The sequence below is a fragment of the Trematomus bernacchii genome, unplaced genomic scaffold (assembly GCF_902827165.1).
Source record: "Trematomus bernacchii unplaced genomic scaffold, fTreBer1.1, whole genome shotgun sequence".
Lineage (NCBI taxonomy): Eukaryota > Metazoa > Chordata > Actinopteri > Perciformes > Nototheniidae > Trematomus > Trematomus bernacchii.
In genome coordinates this window covers 644789-668513 of record NW_022987574.1, presented here as the reverse complement: position 1 = coordinate 668513, position 23725 = coordinate 644789, and the positions used below count along the sequence as shown (strand labels likewise).

Sequence of the window (23725 nt, the reverse complement as noted above, 5' to 3'; positions counted from 1 at the left end):
AGACACGCCCGCCGGCAAGCTTTTTCCAACGCCGCTGTGTGGACGGGCCGTAAGTTACTTTTGTAACGCGTTACACCCAACACTGATGATGGGAACTTTTGTCGGTGTGAGCTATATTTCCCAGCAGAATGCACCATATAACATTTCTAAATAAACAGACGACAATGTATCAAACATTGGGAGTGAGAGAATATGGGAACAAGACAAAACGCAGCAAGACACGACACAGTGTGACCCTGTGTTAAAAATACAGAGACACAGCATGTACCTTACTGGCTGATAAATAAAATGCCTCTTAACAAGAGAGCAGAAGAGCAGACAAAACGCATTATCTCAGCATGCTTGTGAGGAGCAGTACTTAAAAACTGGCTTAGATTTACATAAAATGTGTATATATTTCCATTTAATGAGGTCCCTTGTTACTCGTGTTTCTTGGCCTGTTCGAACCAATTGTAGCCCCTTTTTGAGACAGCAATTATGTTGATGAATATACTGTTATCTTAACTGATGAGAATAAATGGCCAAAGAAGCAAAGTAGCAGGAAAATCTGTCATTTCCATTTTCTTCATCTCCCTCCCCAAAAACATCCATGAATCAAAGTTGCTAAAAGAATCAAAGCTGCCCATTTTGCTAAAGTAAAGTGAACATATATCAGGGTAATGGTCCAAAATGAAAATGTCTGTGCACATTTCTCCAAGATTATCACATTCTCTCCTCCATTCCTTCATAAAACATACATGCAGTGTAATATACAGAGGCTGCAAAGCTTCAATTCAACAGGCTGTTCTTCAGGGATTTATAAACCGATGGAAGGGCCTGTTCAGATATTCATGGAAAGAGAGGAGATCAGTTGTGTGGCTGCACTTGATAGCCTGCCTCCCTGAATTAGCGGCGGCAGCAGCCCTTAGAGGCTCATAAAGCTTGATGGGGTTGTCTGGCTGCATGGGCACTAGTTAATACAGAGGCAGAGATGTGTGCATGCACAATTATGTGTTGTACATTTCATTTTCCAGCTTGGAAAAGTGAAAGTGCACTTGGTTTTCAGTTACTGATAATGGCCAACAGACAAGAAGAAGCTTCCACGCTGTTTAAAAAGCCATTTGAGTGCAAGATATCCGATATTAAGCTTTATATGACATCTAATTGCATGTTTGTACGATGTCATCTAACTCTCAACTGTCACATGTAGAAGTTTGGTAGTGTGCATTGGAAAAAACTCCCAAAGAATTCCCACCTCACGTATGAAAGTCTCCCCACACCCTCACTCTCTCCTTGCTTGATAAAAGGCACTGTACTATTTCTCACAAAATGCTGACACTTGCTATAAATTGCAAGGCGTCTGGGGATACTGGCATGATTTTTTAGATGTTGAAAGTGCCTCTTTTGTAACAAGAAATGAGGACGAGGGGGAAAAATCTAAGATTTCACCAGGCTTCTCTTCTATCAGTTATAATTGCATACATTTTCTGAGCCCCAGCTACCCTTAACTAGCCCCAAAAATCATTTATGCAATATGTTTCAAATACATTACTATATATTTTGCTGTAAAAAAATGGTTGATTAATCATACCTTTACATATGCAATGCCATTGCCATACATTGATCATGTTACTAATTGATCAGTGATCTTTGCATTCCTACTTTACATAATGTGTTATGTTAAAAAAAGATATGGATAGCGACATAATATTTGTTTGCCTAACACAACACAAGGTCCCTGCAATTTCTCTATAATGAGTTTTTGAAGCCTGAGAGGAGGGAGCTGATGGAGAAGCTGATTTAAGACAAGCTGCTGCTGCTCAGGAGGAAAACACCATTTCATACTCCCACATAAGCACACACTCACAGATTCATGAGACAAGCACACAACCAAAGGCACACACACACACATACTGTATAAGATCTTAGTCACACGAACACGTTCACACCGACCCACCAACGCAGACTGAATAATTCACTAAGAACAGACCTTGGGGGCTCTGCAGTCTGCCAGTGTGTGTGTGTGCATGCGCTGTGTTTGTATGTGTGAGAGCGAGTGTGTATCTGTGAGTGTGTTTATGTGCTTGGAATCTCCCTGAGTACACTGCGTAGGCGGATAAGGAGGGAAGCCCATGTGTTAGAAGCACAAGTCAAAACAGTAGCTCTAGCCTGCAAGCTACAGAGACAGAGAGATGTAGAAAAAGCAAGTGAGATTAAAGACAACTGGGAGAAAGGGAGAAGTGATGAAATACATGCGATAAAAGGAAAAAGTAGAGAGAAATATTGAGAGAAAAGGAGAAAAATATAAACTAGAAACAGAGGGATGTGATTGGTGGGTTTACAGTGACAGCCTGGAAAGATTTGTTTGCCTCTCCCCATCGCTAACTGAGCAATTGCCATGGAAACTGAAGATTTGACACATGCTAAATTCTCAAACACAGAACTGAGAGTTAAGGTCCAAAAATATGAAGATTGTCTATAAGATTTCTCTAGTAATCAGAGATTAATACAAAATAAAATTGACACTGATTTACTGATAATGATCATGTTAACTGGCCATTTCAGTGTGTGTACTGAATAAATGAAATATAGTTTATAGCAACAATAGTTGATTTAAATTGAAAACCTTCCACCTAATCCTGTTGGATTTCCACTTTTTTCCATTTTAAGTCATGTTTTTCTTGAGTTGTATCTACAGTATCAACTTTACAAGGAGATTGGTCAAATGACAATATTATCTTAGTCAGTATACCAAGTAACAATGTCAACATGTTTACTCATGTACAAACCCAAATTAAAACATACACAGTTTTATCATCTTTTAATCTATTGGAATATGAAAAATGTGAAATTGTCTATGGCCAAATACAAATATGGGTATACTGTAGGTCCACACGTTTTCCTGGAGCTTTATAATTGCAAGAGCCTTATTAGCAAATGGAGTTGCCTTAGAGGTCATCACTTTAGACAAAAACTTAAGTCATTTGTTCGTTATTGATGAGGGATTAAGTCTCTTGGTGTAAGCCTCTTGATTTCCCCAATGTAGCAATCCCGACAGTCTTTCTTCCGATATGGGATAAGTGTTGACTCTTTTTGAGGACTTGAAAACTCTGGTTTTAGAAGTTCTGACATCAAGCCACATTAGGTAGTGTTCTGTTACTCATGGCCTAATGTCAGGGCAGATTTCGCATTACCCACTCCTTGTAACCATAGGCCCGGAAGAGACTATAGCGATAACTATAATTCCACTTTCTAATAAAGGACCAACACGTGGTTGCCAGCTCTGAAAATAGCCAGTAACGGGCCGTCTCCACAGCAGCGTTAAAAAATCTTGAAACGCTTCTGCCCATTCACTTTGGTGACGTCACTTTCCCTCACTTTTCGCCGAAATGCATTGTGGGCAGGCGAGCGGAGATTTTGAGGATTTTGAGGATTCAAAGTTGAACAATGTTCAACTTTTGAAGCTGAGGTGGAAGCGGCAGCCAATCAAATCCCGTGTACGCAAATCTGACCGTTCAAGCTCTAGCCAATCAAACGGCGTGTATGCTGGGAGAGACATACTGCAGGTCATTTCCTCATATTCCAAAAAATGGAGGAGAAATTAGCGGTAGCGAATCAATCACCCGGTGCTTTATGACCAGACCTACCGGGATATAAACCGGAGGAGCCAGGCATGGAGGGAGGTGGCAGAGACAGTGGTATGTTTTCGCCTGTTTTGGGGAGTTTATATCCAGTTTACTTCGGGCTTTTTTGCTTCGTATGTCGCGGGCGGGAGATTCATGTGATTGGTTGTTCGCAAAAAATCCCCAAGCTTCAGATACGCCCACCTCCAAGATTTTTTTAACGCTGCTGTGGAGACGGTCCGTGAGATTACATTCAGTTACTCCATCAGTTTGTATCAAATCCGTACAAAATGATATTATATTATATTAGGTTGTAAAGCATTTTTTCTTCATGTTGCACTCAACTCTCTTGGACTGCAGTAATATATTATTTCTGGCTCCTTTGGTCGAAGCAATAGAGAGTTCTAGAGAAATTATAACACAGTCCATTGAGTCATAACGTTTGAATTGTAAGGGGGTGTTTCCAGTTCCATACTAGTATTTTGCTAGCAGCCGTCAGACCAAAAAATAAAGTGATGTGTCATCATTTTAAAGTAAAGCCTTTTGTGTGCTAGTCATAAGAGTATTTTATTGGGAAAATCTGGATGTTCATTTTCATCTTGAAAAAAACTGTTTAAGACTCTTACAAAGCCAAGACAAGCAGATGGAGATCTGCTTGTCTTGGCTTTGTAAGAGTCTTAAACAGTTTTTTTTATTTTTATGAAAATGCTGTCAAAGCATGTTTTTCCACAATGTACTCCTTTTTTCATCCCATTAGAGATGCTGAAAGACAGAAGTGTACACTGGTGGAGAAGTGCTGATGTCATCATTGTGAGACAGCTGACAGGAGGATGGGTGGTCCTGTCAGGTTTTGACAGTTTAAGCATATATTTCAGTCCACCAATTTCAATAAAATTCCTGCTGGCACATTGTCTCCTGTGGGGGTCCTTATCATGGGAGACCACAGCATACAAATACCTGGGCCACACATGAAGAGATTTTAGTTTTAAATAATAGTTGCACTCAAACTATATTCTTAATTTTTGCTCAATTGATCTGGTTCTCACGCCAATTATCCACATATTACATTTTTCTACACCTGTTGTTGCTATTTAAATGCTTAAATACTGTGTTAATGCCAAGTTATGGTGATGATATGTGTCCAATCATGACTTAAGGCAAAAATATCAGCCCAACGTAGGCGAGGCATTCCTAATGTTGCACACACAATAAGTGACAGAAGTCATGGCAAAGATTCGGATCCTTTTTACTTTCCTGACAGATTTCTGTGTGAAATGTTGGTTTGGAAAAGTTACAAGAATAGATGCATTTCTGCCTTTGAAAGGTGTGAGGGGAGTATAGTAGGTGTCAGAACAACAGAACAACGTATATGCATAGTGGTGAAGGTAAAGTCACATTAAACATTCACATCTAAAAATCGTTTAAACTAGAACTTGACTCTTTTAGCCAGTCAAAAAGTGGGAGAAGCCTTTTCAGTCAAATTGCTGACAGAGCAGCTCTAATTTAACAATTAAAGGTCCCATGTCATGCTTTTCCGGTTATTACCCGTCCCCTTGTGTGTTATGTAGCTTTTTATGCATGTAAACGGTCTGCAAAGTCATAAACCCTCAAAGTACACCCTGTAGCGAGTAAAACTCTAACACAGAAAATACCTGTCTATGCTGCCCCAGAACGCCTCGTTGGAGATTTTTATTTTTCCATTGTTTTCTTCCTGAGTATAGTGACGTAATGATACCCAGGTCCAAATGGACCAATCCGTGGAGCTCCTCACACACACACACTCACTCAGCCTTATCTTTTCTCAGCTGTGGTACTCCGCGGAGTTTCGCCGGCACACACACTAACTCAGCCTTATCTTTTCTCAGCCGCGGCTCCGTGGATCTCCACTCACAGTTCGCCACACACTCACAGCCTGGCTGTGAGCGGTGTCTCGCTGTCTCGCAGACCCCACGCAGCAACCAGGAAACGACACCAGTAATACAGCTCACACTGTCCGCTCCTCGATCCTCAAAGGGCGGAGCAGCGAGCCCCGCAACGTCCCACCAACACGGCACCCAGACCCCACGCAGCATTCTCATCTGTTTGTCATTACTGGTGTCATTTTCTGGTTGCTAACAAACGCCATTGTAACACATAAACACACATCAGAGCACAGTGGGCTCATAGGGAGGGGGGGGCAGGAGCTCCAACAAGGCGTGTAGGACAGAGAGTGAATACACATACTATACAGAGATGCTGTATGAGAAAACCAATGTGAGTTTGGAACATTGAACAATGTAAATCTATTAGACCTCAACAATGGAATTATGATCAGTAGAAATGGCCATGACATGGGACCTTTAAACAAATAGGCCACCATGTTTATATTCTTAATCCATTGTATTTCTACTGTATGTTACTTGTAATAGAAATAAAAACACAGTCAAGAACAAATCCACTGCAAATGCCGAAGGACACCTGACTCGGAGCTTGGATTCTTTCATTCCGCAAAGCTTTGGATTCAGTCATGCGACGTGGTACTTTTCAGAGAGTACACACTGGTCCAGTCCTCAACAGTCGTTAAGAGTGATAATCCCATAATCACCACAATCCTTAATGGGCTGTTTCGCTCTGAAGTGTCTCAGGCTACAGTGTGTACAGCCCATCCTCTGCCTTAACGAGGTTATGCAGATTTATGCAAATGAGGTCTAATCCCTGGAACGCAGGGGACTCCGGGGTCTTTCAATCGCTTAGCTGGCCTTTTCTGTGACACACTTTTCTGGGTGGCAGAGGAGTCACAGAGAATGAGAGAGGGAGTCCACACAGGTGAGAGGAAGACAAAGAGAGAGTGAATGAGAGGGGTGTGATCAAGTTTTAGAAGAACCCAGTGCAGGGTGACTTGATGAATGGGAGGACGAGAGTGAAAGGGCGGCTGCCGGAAGATAAAGCAGTGACAAATAGACGTACAGGCAAAGGGCTGAGAGAGAAAGACAGACAGATAACCAGGAGATGCCAAAGCAGACGGACAGATGCATATTGCTTCTGTCAACTTTGGATTTCAAAAGATAGGAGATGATAAACAGCAGTCCCAATCAATTCAACTCTTCAAATAAGCACAGCAGTGAACCGGGTCATATTATAATTAAAACCTTTTTAGAATCCTATAACATCTCAGAAATTAGTTTCTAGACAACAGCATCTAAAGTCTTCTTTCAATCCCTGTTTTCCTTACTTATGTTCTGAAATGGATTATGGCTCATCAAGAAATTCATAAATAATATCGCTAAACAACAGGACTATGCTCAATGGCTACTGCAAGAAGCTGATGATGATGATGATACTTTATGATACTTTACTTGCGTACACATTTTCTTTCCCTGCCACTTCATACTTTTCAAATTAAAAGGGATATATTGTACTTTTTGCTTCATTTAATTACTAGTTAGTTTATCAATTCTGATTTCTACACACCACACTCAGGAAGAACTTGTAAAATATGATGCTATGATATAGATGAAACCATCAACATTATCATATTAAACACAATACACAGTTCAAGCTTTTTAAATATGAAGATTTGCTGCTTTTCTTTTAAAATATTTGAGATGGTGTTTTTTTCTGCAATTAATCATTTTAAGTACATTTTCCTGATTGTACTTAAATACATTTACTTAAAGGTGGGGTATGTAATTTATTTCAGAAACACTTTTTGTTATATTCCATGGAATGCTCTTAACATCCGATAGCAATGAATATATTAAATGCTTTGACAATAAATACATAAAACAAATTCATCTGTGGAAGCCGTAGCGCTGTAAAAAGCACGACCAATCATTTTAGCCGGCCCGGCTAAAATAACTGGATGGCCTATACCTGCTTTTCAGCCTTCCATCTGTGCACAAACTTATCTCGTGCCCTCATTGGTCATGTACGTGTGCGTGTGTGTTGGAGGAGGGGCTCTATAAGGAGGTCTGAAGGAAGAGGCAGATTTGTTCCGGTTGTGTACTTTCAAATTCTAGCGCACTCAAGCTGGTTTCTCCAAAATTACATACCCCACCTTTAAGTACCATTCTCAATGCAGTATTTTTACTTGTAATTTAGTATTTTTAAAGTATAGAATAAGTACTTTCACTTTAGTAAAGGATCTGAATAGGTTTTACATGAAAGACATATGCAAAGAAAGCAATATATTGGCACTGAATCTCCAAGTCGTGCGCTATTACGCAAACACATATACATGATCTATACAAAACCAACATAATTCCAAGGTAAACTGAGCTCCTACTGGCCCTATAACTGCTCAACTGTTTTAGAATAATCAGATAACCATGACATGGGATATGTAAAGCTAAATATCTAATTTATAGCAAGTTTATAACCGACACAGCTTTGTGATTGAAAGATCTACTCTGGCTCCAAGTAGTATCATACTGGCATAAGGGAAAATACGTTCTGCCCTGTGTGTATTTCTTTAAAACAATCACAATCATCTTGGATGGTGCTAACCACAGGATGCAGTGACAGTGCGCTTGCAAACTAGATCGCAGAAATTGACATTACCAATGACTGGTTTATACTAAAAGGGCATCAGGTGATTCTGAATGAATCCTGTTAAAGAGTCTAGATTATCATTATAGTTATTTGCTGAGAGCCAAAACTAGAAACATCAATTATTGTTTATTGTGAAAAAGTTACTGCATTTTCATTGTATAGTTATACTCTATTACTCCTTGTTTATGTTTCATGGAAAACGCTGCCCTTTTAATAACTTTACATCAAAGTATGAAATAAACTTGACAAGGTGCTGTTGATGCATTCAAGCTTGTCTCACCTTTTCAAGAAGAAACACATTAAACATCCAGTCTTTGATGCTTCAGTCTTTGTGGCGCATGTTTTTATGAAAGAACCGCCAATTAAAAGCTGACGATGTGGAGATATAACTCTGGCAGAGATGCTTTTAAAGAGTGTGTCATCATCTGAGAAAACAGCTCATCTTTCCCTCAATCGCTGAGCAGCTACAAACACTCAGCTTTGACTGAAAAAAACGACTCTCAGAAGTGTTTTTGTAAAAGCTGGTTTCAGGGCATCTTCAGATTTTCATAAGATCGGCTTTCTCACAGGGGAGCCAGCCCACTCTCGGCTGTATCGAATACGGAGAACACCAAACTGCATTGGCTGGTAAACTTGATCATGATGAAATTATAAAGCAATCCAACTCAACCTTGAAAGAAAGAAATAAAGCATTTGGTCTCTATGTCTAGTTTCGCTCCATGGTCAATAAACTAGATTTGTGTGGTCTGTTCTTTATCAAACACGTTATCACATTATTATATATTATAAATTGTACTATAATCACAGGATCTGCACACTTTCTGGTCATTTTTTGGGATAAAAACAAACCTAAATATAAATTGCCAGATGTCGTTGAGGGCACAAGCTTCTATTTTCAGATAACAGTTATACAAAACTTGATTCAGCCAACACTAAGGCTAGTTTTTTACTTGACCAGAGTATTAACCAAGTATCACAAATAAAAACACTAGGTCATTCACAAATTGTAGCTTAAATGGTCTTCCAAAAACCTTCAGCATTAATTTAAACATAGTTTAAAAATAGATGTTATTTTAATGTTGGATATTGCATGAAACATATGTGCATATATTGAGTGATGTTGTATTCAAGTTTCCACTGTGAAGTCCTAATTAACCAGGTAATCATTTGCTTGCAGTAAAGAGGACTTCGCAACCCATGCCCCAAAATGCAAAACCAAAGCCTTCTATGGATATAATGCCTCCATTATTACTCTTACAGTGCTACTTTGCTCCATTGTCTGGGTGGTCAAGAACATTGATATCCACATGGTCAGAGGTTTTAATCTGACCATGGGCTGACAGCCTTCTCAAAGCTGTCAGCCTATAGTTGTAATGAATGATCACAATGTAGTATCTCAGGTTTTGGATGTTCTTTTAAAGCAATAAAGACTGAGTTATTGCTGGTTGATGTGTTTATGAAAGAGTTGTTGAACAGATGGTCAGCGGGGCAAATCCTGGGACGATGAGGGTGGTCACACTCACACTCTCTCCTACTTTAACAACTACTGCCTGTGTTCACAACAAGGTAGCAAACCTCCAACTGCACCATTATAAAGACTAGAGTTGTCCATGACAGGTTAAGTGTGTCTGTCATGGACTAAAGCCTATCCTGATGAACAGTAGAACCCACATTGATGATTCAACAAATACTTTTACAAGGTTAAGTAGTATTTTTGTGGATTTTTGATCAGCTCACAGACAAATTTGGCGTCGGTGCAGGATGCATAGAATGCATAGAAAACTAAAAATAGAGTAAATTGTGTGAGCTGTCCCACTGGCTCTCCACAGGGATGTGTCCTCTTTCCATGTCTATTGTACATATTGTACATTAGTGACTGCCGCAGCATGTATGAAAAACATAGCCTTTTGACATATGCTAACAATACAGCTAGGTGAGGCAGCTAAATAGGAAGGAAATGTACCATTCGCCTGTTGTTTGTCAAATTGATATTATGAATTGTTTCTACTTCTGAAAATGTCAAAGACCAAGGACACTATTTTAAGACACTTTTAATCCCTGTCCTGACAGTACAGAACACATAAATAGTTTTACAAGTAGTTGGGAAGTATACTAGATAAATAACTAAACTGTTTAACTGACATGATATTAAAAAGGATCCAGGAGCATCCAGAAGCATCTGTTTAATTTTAGGAAACATTCATTTCCACATTGACTAGACCCTGGTGAGTGTTTTTATTTGTTATTAAGTTTGTGCTTACTGACTTTTCTATCTGGTGCTATCAATCTCTCAGGGTGAAAAACAAATGTGTACTCAATAAGGTGGTTGAAGTCTACAGGAAAATAAATGACACTGCACAGGACACTCTGAAGGCTCTTTAAGAAAGAAACAGATAAGAAAGCACAGTCTATAAGTCTGCTTAAGAACATTAGGTGAAACGTTTCTGGAACGCTCCTCAGACTTCCACACTCCTTTATACTTTTATAGGGGAAAACCAAGGACCCCTTCAAGATGTACTGATGAAGCATGTGGTCAGTACCAATTATACTCTTAGATGAAATTGGAACTATTTATATACTGTTCTACCTCAGTACTCAAGCTAAATCAGGTTTTGTTATGCCCATATAGTGTTGGTGCTTTGTAATCAGATGTGAATTTAGCTTAGCGACACTAGCGCCAGAAGAAATATTATGCCTTTTAATCTTTTATCACATTTTTTCTCAACTAAGACTAAATTGTGGACTTACTCGATAATATTTGTTTAAGTTTGTAGTTGCACTTTAGACCGATAACTGCCAACATACTACACAACATTTGTTCAATTGTGGCTACATTTGGCAACTACAGGATAATGCTAAATGCAAGGACATAATAGCGACAAGTAAAAAAGTTAGCAAACTGACTTGACAGTAAAAAAGTTACTTAACTTCATGTTGATTAATGTTATAAAACCATTTAATACTAGTTTTTTTTAGGCCACAGTGTTGTACTAGACTCATTTTTAGGCTAGTTTTAAAGCTATAGCTTTTAGCTTCCCCCATTGGCGGATGTTTTGTTTTGACAGATTTCTATAGATTACAGCTACCTATATTTAGCATGCGTTTTGAGCTTAAAGTCACAGGCACATTCATCCATCCAATATCCATAAACCACAAACAACCTCTTCCCTCTCGCCTCCCCAGCAGGTATCATGTTGCCCTGTTGGAAGCATGCCCATTTGAAATGTGAAGGCAGCACAGCAGGCAGCACAGCGGGCACCTGCTGGGTATCGGAAAAATGGAGAGGTGAAAAGGGAGGAGGGAGAGAGAGAGAGAGAGAAAACAGGTTGTCAAACAAGACAAAGAGCAGAAAGGAAGCTGGAGTGAGGTGTATGAGGAAGGCAGCAAGAGAGTACAAAGTTTACAAGTTCCAAGAGTTTACAAGTATGTGTGTGCGCTCATGTCCGTGTGTGCAAGTGTTCTGACGTGTGGGTGTATGTGCATGAACGAGAGAAAGGGAAGAAGACAGGAGGAGAGACAGAGGGAGAGAGTGTGATTTCACACCAATAAAGTGCAATCATGAGCACTGACTCACTCCTGACCTCAGCACCAGGGTAGCAGTGTTGCTGTGTTTACACCCTCCCAGTGAAACAGATGGAGCAAAGAATTAAAGCTAACCAGCCGAGAAGACACTCATACTGTATTTATTCTATACTGGTACAGTACAGCAACTACGGGAATTTTGAAACTGATTTTCGAAACATCTGGAGTTTGACGTGAAGCTGTAGGCATAAATTGAAGGGAAACATTTCTGTATCAAGAAGAAGAAGGTGTAAAATTAAACAAATCCAACAAGCAAGCCTGTGGATTGATCCCTGAAATGTCTCCTGACAGCCTAATCCATATGAAGCTGTGTGTTGCCGATGTGTGGAACATTTGAATGAGCGGAGAAGCACTTACATGTCTTCTCCCCGCAGTGGGAACATCAAGGCTCTGCGCCTTATGCAACCGTAAGCCAAGCTCATCAAAGCGGGGAAGCACACAAGTCTCTAAACGTCAAGGTAAAATACCTGCTGTTGAAGGGAAACATTATGAAATATTGAAAGCAACAGCTTACCCCTCTTGACTTTTTATGTTATGTCCCTTTTAGCTTGTTTTCAAAGTTGTATACACGCTACATTTCAACAAAACAAGATGAATTTGGTTGTATTCTGTTTCTGGTTGGATACTGTTTTTCTTATTCTTCTATACATTGTAATTATTCTGTCTAAATTACATGTGGCACATTTTTATTTTTTCAAAAGTAAAAATAGGGATCCCACTATTGTCATTTCACTAAATGCTTCACCATTTCCCCTAAGGTCCTTTCAGGCCAGCATGGAAATCATTTGTATAGGTGAAAGGTGTGTGTGATATAAGTGAATATGTATATAGCATTTGTACTGTGTATGTTAGCTTGCTTCATTCGTGGGATCTTACATTTTCTTATATTTTCCTTCAAAATAATTTATTTCCGGAAGAATCTTTATTCAAGTGAAAGTAAATCTGGGCTATTTGTTGAGCCAACTGGTGCACCAGAGAGACAAAATTGACCATTGTAGCCATTTATCTGTGCTTAACCATGAACTTACTACTAACTAACTTTAACATTTTTAAATGCACTGTTACTCTAGTTACTGAGCTAACAAGCTTGCAAACGATTAAAATAGTTAAAGTAATTTCCCAAAAGAGCTAACAGCATGTTGCTGTATTTTCAATTGTCTCAAAGTATTATGCCCTTTTCCTCACTGATGAAATTAAGCTGTATGGCATATGGGAAGAATATATATAAAAATGCATGAAATACACACACTAACACAATACTAAATCAGTAGGACACATATACTCCATGGCCTAAATGCTTTAAATAATACCTCATGTATCTTTATTTAAAGTTATACACATGCAACTGGTTTACTATAACCTATAGGTTAGCTTAAAACTGGAACCAACCAGTTGTAAGAAAGACCTACATTATCAAGCATATTTTTATTTTATTTATATTTTTAGAATAATCTGAATGCTCGGCAAGCACTATATACTAGTCTGTAGCACAGTTAATATTCAATATACTGCACAATAGTTCGAAAACCAGATGGAGAATTACCTGGAGATGACTACTACTGTACCTTTCCTTGCTCTCTGTGTGAGTGTGTGTGTTTTGTGAGTGGGTGTGTAGGTGGGGGAGTCAGGTGGGTGGTTGTCATGGTAACAAAGTGTTGGTACTTCAGCTGCATAATGGTAGAATCCTCCCCGGAGTACAGTGGCTTCGAGGCTTGTAATTGGGCGAAGTCTTCCTCTAAGGAGCGCCGAGCAGACAACAACACATGAGCAAAAAAAGGTTGCTATGACCTGATATTGAGGTCAAATTAATCTGTTGTTGGTTGTTGATAGCGAGGCACACAATCTCTCTGTGCAGTCTGTGTGGAGCAGCTATTAAACATGGAGGATCACAGTACAGTAAACAGAGAGGGTTACACACGTAGAGGATCGGTGTACAGTAAGCAGAGAAGGTCCGGGGATAACGGCATGAAATACCTGAGCTGGAAAACATGACGTGTTCCCATGCTCCCTTCATCTACTGATCGAATTCGTTTTGTTTAAAAAAGGAAAAATCTTTTTATATCTTTTTTTTGTCTGAATAGAAATATTGAGAACAAACAAACAAGGCAAAAGTAAAAAATGTGTCTCACATGAATCATGTATTCTCTGTTTAGGCCTCTTGCAAATGAGTATGTCTCTAAACAAATTCTGTAAAGCAAATATGCAAGAGTGCAGAAATGAGATGCAAGTTTTTGGAAAATATCATGATCTGAAATACATATTAGGTTAAAAACTGATCTGTGGTGTCTTAGAATCAGTGTTTGAAGACATGAGCAGATGAAAACAAAAGACAATGCTTTGAAATGGTTGAAAGTAATATTAGAATTGGATATTATTTGCTAATAATCAGTCACTATGATGTGTACAAAGGGCAGATGTGACTCAGAAGACAAAGATTACACTTATCGGAAGATCGAAGGCATAGGCATCAATATGTGACTGTGAGTGAGTGAGCATTAGATTAGATGATGAACAGTTTGGCACCTTGTATGGCAACCTTTCCATTATGTGTGTGAATGGCTTCATCTTCGCATATAATGTAAGCTAAAGTGACTATGAAGATACAATACAAAAGTCAATTTACCATTCAAATGCGTATAATAGTAAAGGATGTCATGAGGCCTCGACACATTGATTTCCCCTGTAGTGCACACATGAATAATATCCATACAACAGCTCTGAACTCTTGTTCTCTTCTGTCTAATAATCATATACACATCTGTATCCTAATCCATTACTGCACAGGTGACCTGTTACCTGCCTGATGTGTTTGCATTATCTGTTTGGATCATTAGTAGCTGTTAGCGTATTGCTAAGGTCTCTATATCCCTATGGAGATCATATGCCTATATACATTGTGTTTTAATAAAGCTTCCCGTGGGACATGTTGTGGGAAAAAAGACAGCACTCCAGTGGTAGAAAAAACAACTTTTTATGGATTTCATTTCCAGCTAATGGACTGACAAAACTGCTGACACCTTTTCAATATCAAACCTTCATGAATAGAGAATAATAGAACATACTGTGTGTCCATTAGCTCAAAATGAGATGAGGAAGACACCAGATGCTACATTTTACTTGAATTTGTTTTACATTGCTGCATCTTTTGAAAGGCACAGAACCCCACTCAATTTAAGAGAAGGCAGAATACATTCATCCTCTAAGGAACTAGAGCGTAAAATATATATTTTAAATGAATAAGGTCTCATATTTGGTTGATTAAATTGTCATTTTCTTATACGCACGAACAAGATGATTTCTCACGCAATATGTCACGCTCTCTGTGTGGTGTGTGATGACAACAGATGCCCATTGTTTGTCTCTTACTCATCTCCTCCGAAGCTGAGCATCAAGTATGCATAGTCCATTATTTTAAAAGCAGTCCCATCCTGGAGAATAAAACAATCTGCCACGCTTACTCTACCGCAGGTGTGTATTTCTTTCCCATAAACTACGGTCTGCATGAGAGGGTTTCCATCACACACTGTATAGCTGAGCCAACGTGATAAGCCCATTCTTGATTGCTGCTCAGATTCAGTTTACCCAGCCTCCATTCAAACAAAGAAACAACAAAGGATCAGATAAATAAATGGATGGAAGCCCAACACCAGGCCCTGCCCTTCACACACATTAGTTTACTCTGGACAACATGAGAGGGGGCTCAAGTTTCAGTCATATGGAGCTTTGGGGTCAAACTAACATTGACCTTTGAACACCATATACTAATTAGTTCCTCCAAGTGGATGTGTTTTACGAAATTTGAAGAAATTCCTACCAAGTGACCCCGAGATATTACATTCCGCATTTGTGTAAAGGAAACCCATTTATAATTTCCCTTTGTTTTTATTCATCTATTGTACTTTATGGGACCTCATTCAGCATTAACATTAATGTTCCCATTGTATTTATTGTAGCAGAGTTAGCTCAAAGGTCATTGCTGTATGCCAAGGCAGGTCTGCCTTCACTTACTGTACGGAGGCTCAGTCATTGGTACATATTCATCTATAAAGCTATGTTGGGTAAACTCCCAACTTATATATGCTCTTTGATCTCACAGAGAGTGGCAAGTAGCTATTGCCTGAGATCCCAGCATGTGTTTTTATTACATGTGCCAAGTGCTAGGACTGTTTTAGGTACTAAAGCTTGTATGTGCGCTGCTCCTCTAGCTTGGAACACCATGCAAAACACATTGAAACTGAGCATTTTGATTCCCTTGCATCATTTTAAAGCACGGCTGGATGAAATGTTATTAGATACCTGTCATTGTGAATAGGTTGCTAATTTATACCCCTGTAATTATGTTGTGATGTCCTTTTTGTTTTCTGTTGTTTTTATGTGTAACCAATGTACCGCAGGTCTCCCTTGAAAAAGAGATCGTTGATCTCAATGGGATTTTTCACCTGGTTAAATAAAGGCTACAAACAAACAATTGCTCATCTGTATTAATTTTTGAACTACAGTATGTAGACTATAATTATGTTAAACTCAAGCTCACAAATAAGCTTTAAACATAATGTACAAACCTGCATTACCACAAAGCAACCAGCAGGATAGGTTCAAGTCGAACTGGATGTCTACACAACCCGTTTATAGCAGCATGTTAGCAAGCAGTGGCTTCATCCCTGAGTCTGTATCTGTAGGCCTACAGACACAGTATCAAGGTAAGATTTTTTTAAATAACCACTAGCTGTATTGGGTTTCTGCTGAAGTCATTAGGACAAAACCTGACTCTAAAACAGCAATGTGTGTATTTCCTCAAAAACAAATTTAGGGAAGAGAAGGCATGACTCCAGTTCTACCCAAAAATCCTTTTAGTGGATTTTGTTTTCGGCTAATAGACTGACAAAACTGCTGACACAGTTCAATACTAAGCCTTTTTTTAAATACAGAATAACAAAACAAACTCTTTGTCCCTCAAAATAAAATGACACAGAAACAAGATGCTGCCTTTTCCTGGATTTGTTGTGGGAAGACACACTGCTGCAACTGAAAGTGAAATTAAGTGAGGGAGAGGTACGCATTTTTCCCTCTTATGAGCTAGACTGTAGAACCAGATTTTAAATAAATGAAGTGCCCTAACTTGTTTATCAAATTGTCTTTTTCTTATATACACAAACACGAGGATTTCTCACGCAATATGTCAGGTGGAAGCGCTCTCTGTGTGGTGTGTGATGACAACAGATGCCCATTGTTTGTCTCTTACTCATCTCCTCCGAAGCTGAGCATCAAGTATGCATAGTCCATTATTTTGAAAGCAGTCCCATCGTGGAGAATAAAAGAATCTGCCACACTTACTTTATCACGAGTGTGGATTTCTTTCCACTACACTGTGTTCTGCATGAGAGGGTTTCCATCACACACTGTATAGCTGAGCCAACATGATATGCCCATTCTTGATTGTTGCTCAGATTAAGTTTACCCAGCCTCCATTCAAACAAAGAAACAGCAAAGGATCAGATAAATAAATGTGTGGAAGCCCAACACCAGGCCCTGCCCTTCAAACACATTAGTTTACTCTGGACAACATGAGAGGGGGCTCAAGTTTCAGTCATATGGAGCTATGGGGTCAAAGTGGAGGCATATTAGGACCTTTGATGTTTTCTGAAAAAATACTCAGTGTTTGGTTCAACAACTTTAGCCATTAGCAGGGATGTCCAAGCAGCTGTCCACTGACGCTCCTCCTCCATGTCCACTAGCTCATTAGCCACGGCCATTAGACACCATGTCATCAGCAGCATGCTTGGTTAGCCTGACCAGAAGCCTGCAACAATCAATACCCAATTATTCTCAAGATATGAGTCACTGGGAAAACATTTGGAAAGCACTGATCTGCCTCTCAGGTGTAGGGTTATGTTCCCCAGTAACAGTGAAGTGCTCCTCTCATGAATAAACATCCACCACACGCTGAACCACACCGAATCTGCTGTAAACATTTAAGATATGAACTCCAGCCAGCCGTACAATAGCTTCACCTTTCCCAGAGTCACCCACGCTCATCGGGATGGAAAATAATCGCTGGAAAATTAATGTCAATTACCCAACTCTGATGTCAATTATTCAACTTGACTGCAGTTGTGTGGAGCTTTTCAGCACCTCTGAGAAAGGGAAAAAAAATGTGTTTTTTTGCACCAACTCCTCCCCTATAGCACCTTTTATGTTGCTGTGACTCTGGGGTGTAACGAACACAGCAAGAGATCACTCGCTATTCCGAAGCTTGTGAAAACCCAAGAGGTGTTGAAAGTCAGAAAGCACATTTGACACCATTTAGAAAAAGGGATGGTACAAGAGTTCAATCTCACTGGCTCATGAGATTGGCATTTAGATTCCTTAAACTTTTTCATCTAAAAATATCTCTTGCATCAGATTTCAACACCTGAATGTGTCACATCCTCCCCTTTTCCTCTCACTACAACCATCATGGCCTTCGTGTCTTTATCAGCCCTGAGGTGAATTTAACTGTGGCCCGCTGGAGCACATTTGAAGTCTGGTCACAGATTCACAGATGGAAAAAAAACATGAATGATTTGCATCAAAGATAACAGCGCCGCAGGGAAGTGAGGACGGGTGAAGCCTGTTTATTTGGAAATATAGACAGCTTCAAATTGCATGACCCTGGGCTCCATGAAAGATTTAGTAGCTCGGATAATATTGTTTGTTTTTGTTGCTGATACCTTAGTGTAGATTATTTGAGAGGGTACTGTTTTTTTTCAGAAAAACAAATTGTTGGATATCTGAAAAGCAAATTTGAAGAGATTTAATGAGATGTCTCATAGTTTCAGTTTTTTTTTAACTGAGCCAAAGACAATAGATTCGAAGGGAAAAGTGTCCAGTACTGTACTGGGTTGCTTTGTAAGCTTTATTTGACACATGTGTGGCCCATTGCAATAATAATTCCTGAATGACAGATGTCTGTTGCAGCTGCAGGGTCCTCAAACACAACGTCTGTAGTTCAAATCTACACAAGCTGTTCATGTTTTCCTCTAAATTAATGTAGGGGAAATCAAGTCTAATATTATAATGGTATAGTGTGATTTGAAAAGGAAATGTCATGTTTTCTGAGATGTACATTGATGTATGTTTTTATGTTGGTAAGCTATCACGCATAGTATAACATCACTGCATCATGTACATTAGGAAAACCTCAGCCAACATCATTATTCTGGAAAAGAAAATGTTGAGAAAATTCAAAACAACAAATTGATTATAAAAGGGACCTCATGAATCTCACTGAAGGTAAAAACAAAATAAAAAATGACTTACATTGACTGTCGAATTTCCGGATGATGGTGTCCAGGAAGGTGTTCTGCGGAGCCACATGGCCCCTCCGGACCGGCATCTTCGCTGCGGTAGCCCCTGCACTTTGCGAGACTTTGCGGGACTTTGAATGATCTCACGCGCGCGATGTTCAGTGCGCTCCCTGCATGGAGACCCAACACTCACGGGTCCAATAATCCAGGGGGGGGGGGGGGGGGGGGGGGGCAAAGTTTACCCAAGTTGCTCAGAGAGGCTGCAGCTTCTCGTGTCCCTCAGAGAAAGTGAGGAGAGGAGAGTTCTGGAAATTAGGTAAACGCACGGCAGATCCGGGCCGTTTCCAGCCTCCAGTTTGCAGGTTAAGAGAGACGAAGGTGTCTGTTTCTGTCCCCTGAGGGGGGGGGGCGCCTGTCAGCTGATATTTCCTCCTGCTCTCACACAGCACAGCTCTCATCCTGCACTACAGCCCGCTCCTCACAAGCAGACTGGCCGAGCTTCCATGCGAGCGTCGTTGGAGCCATAGTTGTGGCGCGTTTTCTTTATTTATTTCTCATTCCACCTCCTTTAAACAATGTCTGTGTTTAACAGTGGAGAGATGGAACACAGTTGTGCGTTACAGGAAGCAGTAGAGCACAAATCCGCAGCTTGAACCGTCCTGGATGTGTGTTTTTGGAGGTGTTCTCTGTGTCTCTCCTCCTCCTCGCTGTGCGCTCTGCCGGATGACTTCAGCTCCACCGGCGTCTAGCTGCGCCTCTTTAACCCTTTGCTAACTGTTCACACTTCTTACGATGGATGGAAGCGTAAATGCGCTCTCAGCCACCCCAAACTCTCCTCATTGCACCCCAAAAAAAGTTTTCACCTGAGTTTCCCAAAGTAGGACCACAGAGACTCTATACAAATGTCCACCAAGTCTCAATAAAGGATGTTATTAAATTATTAATTTGGCAGAAAACTGACACCCAGTGTTAACCCCACCAGCCGGGGTTTAAGCACTTAGGATGCAGTTGGTATCAGATAAGAGGAACGTGCTTTGTGTTTTATCACGCACCTGCTCCACGTCCAAACGGCTGCTGTGAACAGGTGTGGGGCTTAATGCTGCGTTTACGGTCTTCCTGCAGGCTAAGGGAGGGATTTATTACAGAGTGAGACATACACACGTGCCCCTGTCTACTCCAATTGTAGCTTAATGTGCTATATAATATGTCCATATCCTACTAAGAGGCATTTTTATAGTAAAGAAGCTCGGCTGATCCTGAATCAGTGTATGTCATTAGAGTTGTGCCGAGTTACTGCGGCTGTGCAGACGCTTTATTATGTGTCAGGGTTGGATGGGTATTCACCGTTCAGGCTGCACAGCTACGTCACACCGCCGGGGTTCCCCCCTTCCGTCATGCCGGGATGATGCCTTTACGAACTGTCGGATATTGGGATCTTGGCTGAAGCGCACGTGGGTTCTAAACCGTTATTATTCAGAATGCGTTTTGTATAGGCCTACTGGCAAACATTAAATAAAAAGAACATGTTGTGATTGTGTAAATAATTTAAAGTTGATTCGACACTTAATTGTACAAATTAACGAATAAAATAATATAACACTAATACATATTTGTTGCTGCTCTGGAGACCCTGGCAAAGTGCGAGAGGGACAGAGAAGAGACTGATAAAGTGACAAATAGTCCCAATAAAGCAAACACGGAGAAAGACAGGAGGAGGCAGGAGGCCCTGGAGAGAAGACAGCACAACAAGTTGAAGCAAGAAAGACTTCAGTGGGGAGGTCGCAAGCTAGGGCTGCTCAATTAATCGTATTTTAATTGCAATTACGATTTTGGCTTGCAACGATTACGAAAACAACGTAATCGAAATAAAACGATTATTTATTTTTTTATTATAATTCTTATTTTTTATAATTTATTTTTTTATTGGTTTTTCAGTTGAATTATAGTTAAAGTTCAGGGTAATCAACTGTTAAAAACATACTGTTCAATTTTTTCCAATAAATGGATGTTTTCAAAGTAAATGGATAATCGTTTTTAATAATCGTGATTATGATTTTTGCCATAATCGAGCAGCCCTATCGCAAGCTCACAATATCATTGCTCTGAATAAAGAGCAGGAGAGTATGAGAGAGGAGGCTGACAGTCACCTGATATGAAAATGAAAACAGTCTACAACAGCTGGGTTGGAGAGAAAGCAATAGACAGTGGCCCTGTTGTTGTTGATAATTCCACCTCCTCTTTGCTGCGAAACCAGAACCAAAGTCTGATGGTATGTATCATATTCCTCTACTGTGGCCTAATTTGTCTTTTCAATTTACATGCAAGCAAACTTTTATCTTTAGAAAAAACTGCTGAAGCTTGTGTCTATTCTCTCACATAAATGTTGGGTAAATTGTGTGTAAACTGTGGAAAAATGTAAGTGGGGCCATTCCATTATAACCTAATGAGTTTAGGGAGCAAAGACCGTGACATTCTAAAGTCCCCATTTAATGATTAAGATAATGTAGTTTATAAATTGATTTCCGTGCTCATAAAGGCAACTTGCGGCACCTTGTTAGACTTTGAGAATCTGATAGGAAACATTACCAAAGCAAAGACATTAGCTGATTTAAAATGATATAAGCCAGCATGTTCAGTATAGAACTCATTTAATAATTATCTAACATATAAGCAAGAGTTTGTGAGTTTTCTACTGTCATTTTTCTACAGGAATCAAGCATGCAAGGTTTAATGTTAAATCCAAAAGTTGTCGTGATGTATGGAAATGTGTGCTTGAGCCCAATTATTTTCCCGACTGCACCTGAAGGCAGCAGTACAGGCTGTCCCCCTGCATGTACAGCAACACCATGCTTCCCCAGTTTTCTTCTTAAACCCATAAGAAGTTCATTGTGTTTTTGAGGATTTGTATTTCCATCCCAGGGATTGAATAATAAATGACTGGGAAACAAGTCTCCCCTCCTTCCTGTCAGGTACAGGCCTGAAGCTGCTCACTGGATGCATTTATCAAAATCACCTGGACGGCATGAATGCATTCATTTTTCAGCTTTTTAACGATTGGTTATACATGATGAATTGCAGCCTTGCAGTTGGACGAGGCCTGAACAGTCATTTATCATAATTTGGCATTTAGGTTTTACATTTTTTTTTTTTAAATGCATCAGTTCCTGGTCTCATTACCTCCTCACTACAGCAGCTGTGAGGCAGAGGAGGCGTGCTGGCCGGCCTTCCTCTCACAACTCCCTTATTTAGTCAGGAACAGAGAGAGGGAGGAGGGGGGGGCGGAGGGGAAAGGCAGACTTATCATTCATCATGACACTAATCCCAAACTGGCAAACTCTTTCTGTGTTTACACACACACACAAATAGAAACTATAGTCACAAAGGGGTTCTTGATGTGTCTTACCTTGCACAATAATGAATACAATGTTTGAATAACGGAGGCAATAAAGCTCCAGGGTTCATTTTGACACGCTACATCTTATTTTAATGAATACACAGCTCAGCAGCAGACAGAACTATTGTGAGGAATATCATTTTATTTAAGAATATGGCATTTCCAGGGAAGTATATCAATGTTCTGCTTGTCTATCTTGGAAAAGAATATCAACAAACTGCACGATTTATTTACAGCTGGCTCATTTCTGGTTTTAGTTCAATCTGGACGCTTGTGCTGAAGCTAAACACAAACAATGCATGTCAAATGAATATAAATATTCACTTATTACATCAGTGTCACTTCACAGATAGCCTTCAAATCTTAATGCAGGTTTGTGTTTATTACAAGCAAAGCTGTTTAATACTCTGAACCAGAGAAATTTGATGATACAATTTGAAACCACTCCAGAAACTTGGGGGGGAAAAAGGTGAACGGGAGGAATCTTGATGAAAAAGGCATGGGATTTTTTGAAATAGTTGATATTGATAATAATCTTAAAGAAACAGACACTAACAGTATTCTCCATGTGTAGAAATGTTTTATTGATGTATCAGTAACTGCTGCTGACCGCTGGTACATCTTATTTATACATACAAATTAAACTTATTTTTTGCATAATAGTTCTTACTTGGATTGTATCATAGGTCCATTAATATTACTATAAATATACAGTAGAAAAAGGCTGTACAAGTAGAAGAATAAACAGGAACAGGAACTCTATGGTCAGCAGTAGCATCCAGTCATTTGATGACTCAGGACTACAGAACAGTGTGAACATCAGCGGGTCTCCATGTTTCCTCTCATCCATCGCTGTGTCCCGCCCCAAAATGATGCGTCCATCACCCGGCAAACCGCTCTCACTTGGCGTGGCATTTGTACTTGTCCTGCTCTCGCTCTTTCTTGAGCATACACACACACTCACACTCTCACAGACACACTCAACACACTCAGCGTCTGGACAGGTCACCTCCTGCGAAGAAGAGAATATAGAAATAGAGATCCAGTCTCTCTCGAGCACAAACTTGGTGGAAGAGCCCAAATCCATAGGTGGGCATAGCAGAATCAGAAACAGGTAGGTTTACACGTACGAGGAATTTGACTTGGTGTCGTGGTGCATACATAAAAGTAAAACAAGAATTAAAAACTACAACTAGAAAAACATTAAAAATAATAAAAAATATAGTAAAATATAACAGTATTTACATTGCAATGGAAAGGAATAAATATGATCTCCCATGGTGAAATAAATAGGTGGCACAGGGACATTAGTTTATTATCTCTGGTCAAAC

The 23725-nt window shown here is 39.8% G+C and overlaps 2 protein-coding genes across 2 annotated transcripts in view; both read right to left on the bottom strand.

Moving 5' to 3' along the window:
* The window catches only part of kcnh2b (potassium voltage-gated channel, subfamily H (eag-related), member 2b), a 232811-nt gene extending 213635 nt beyond the window's left edge, over positions 1-19176 (bottom strand). Inside the window, 1 exon segment of the mRNA XM_034126727.1 lies at positions 19014-19176. Coding sequence (XP_033982618.1) covers positions 19014-19089 — 76 coding nt within the window. The 5' untranslated portion in view covers positions 19090-19176.
* Positions 19177-22954: 3778 nt separating this feature from the next.
* Positions 22955-23725, bottom strand: part of scospondin (subcommissural organ spondin) — a 98855-nt gene continuing 98084 nt past the window's right edge. Inside the window, 1 exon segment of the mRNA XM_034126771.1 lies at positions 22955-23406. Within this exon segment, the coding sequence (XP_033982662.1) occupies positions 23384-23406 (23 nt within the window). The 3' untranslated portion in view covers positions 22955-23383.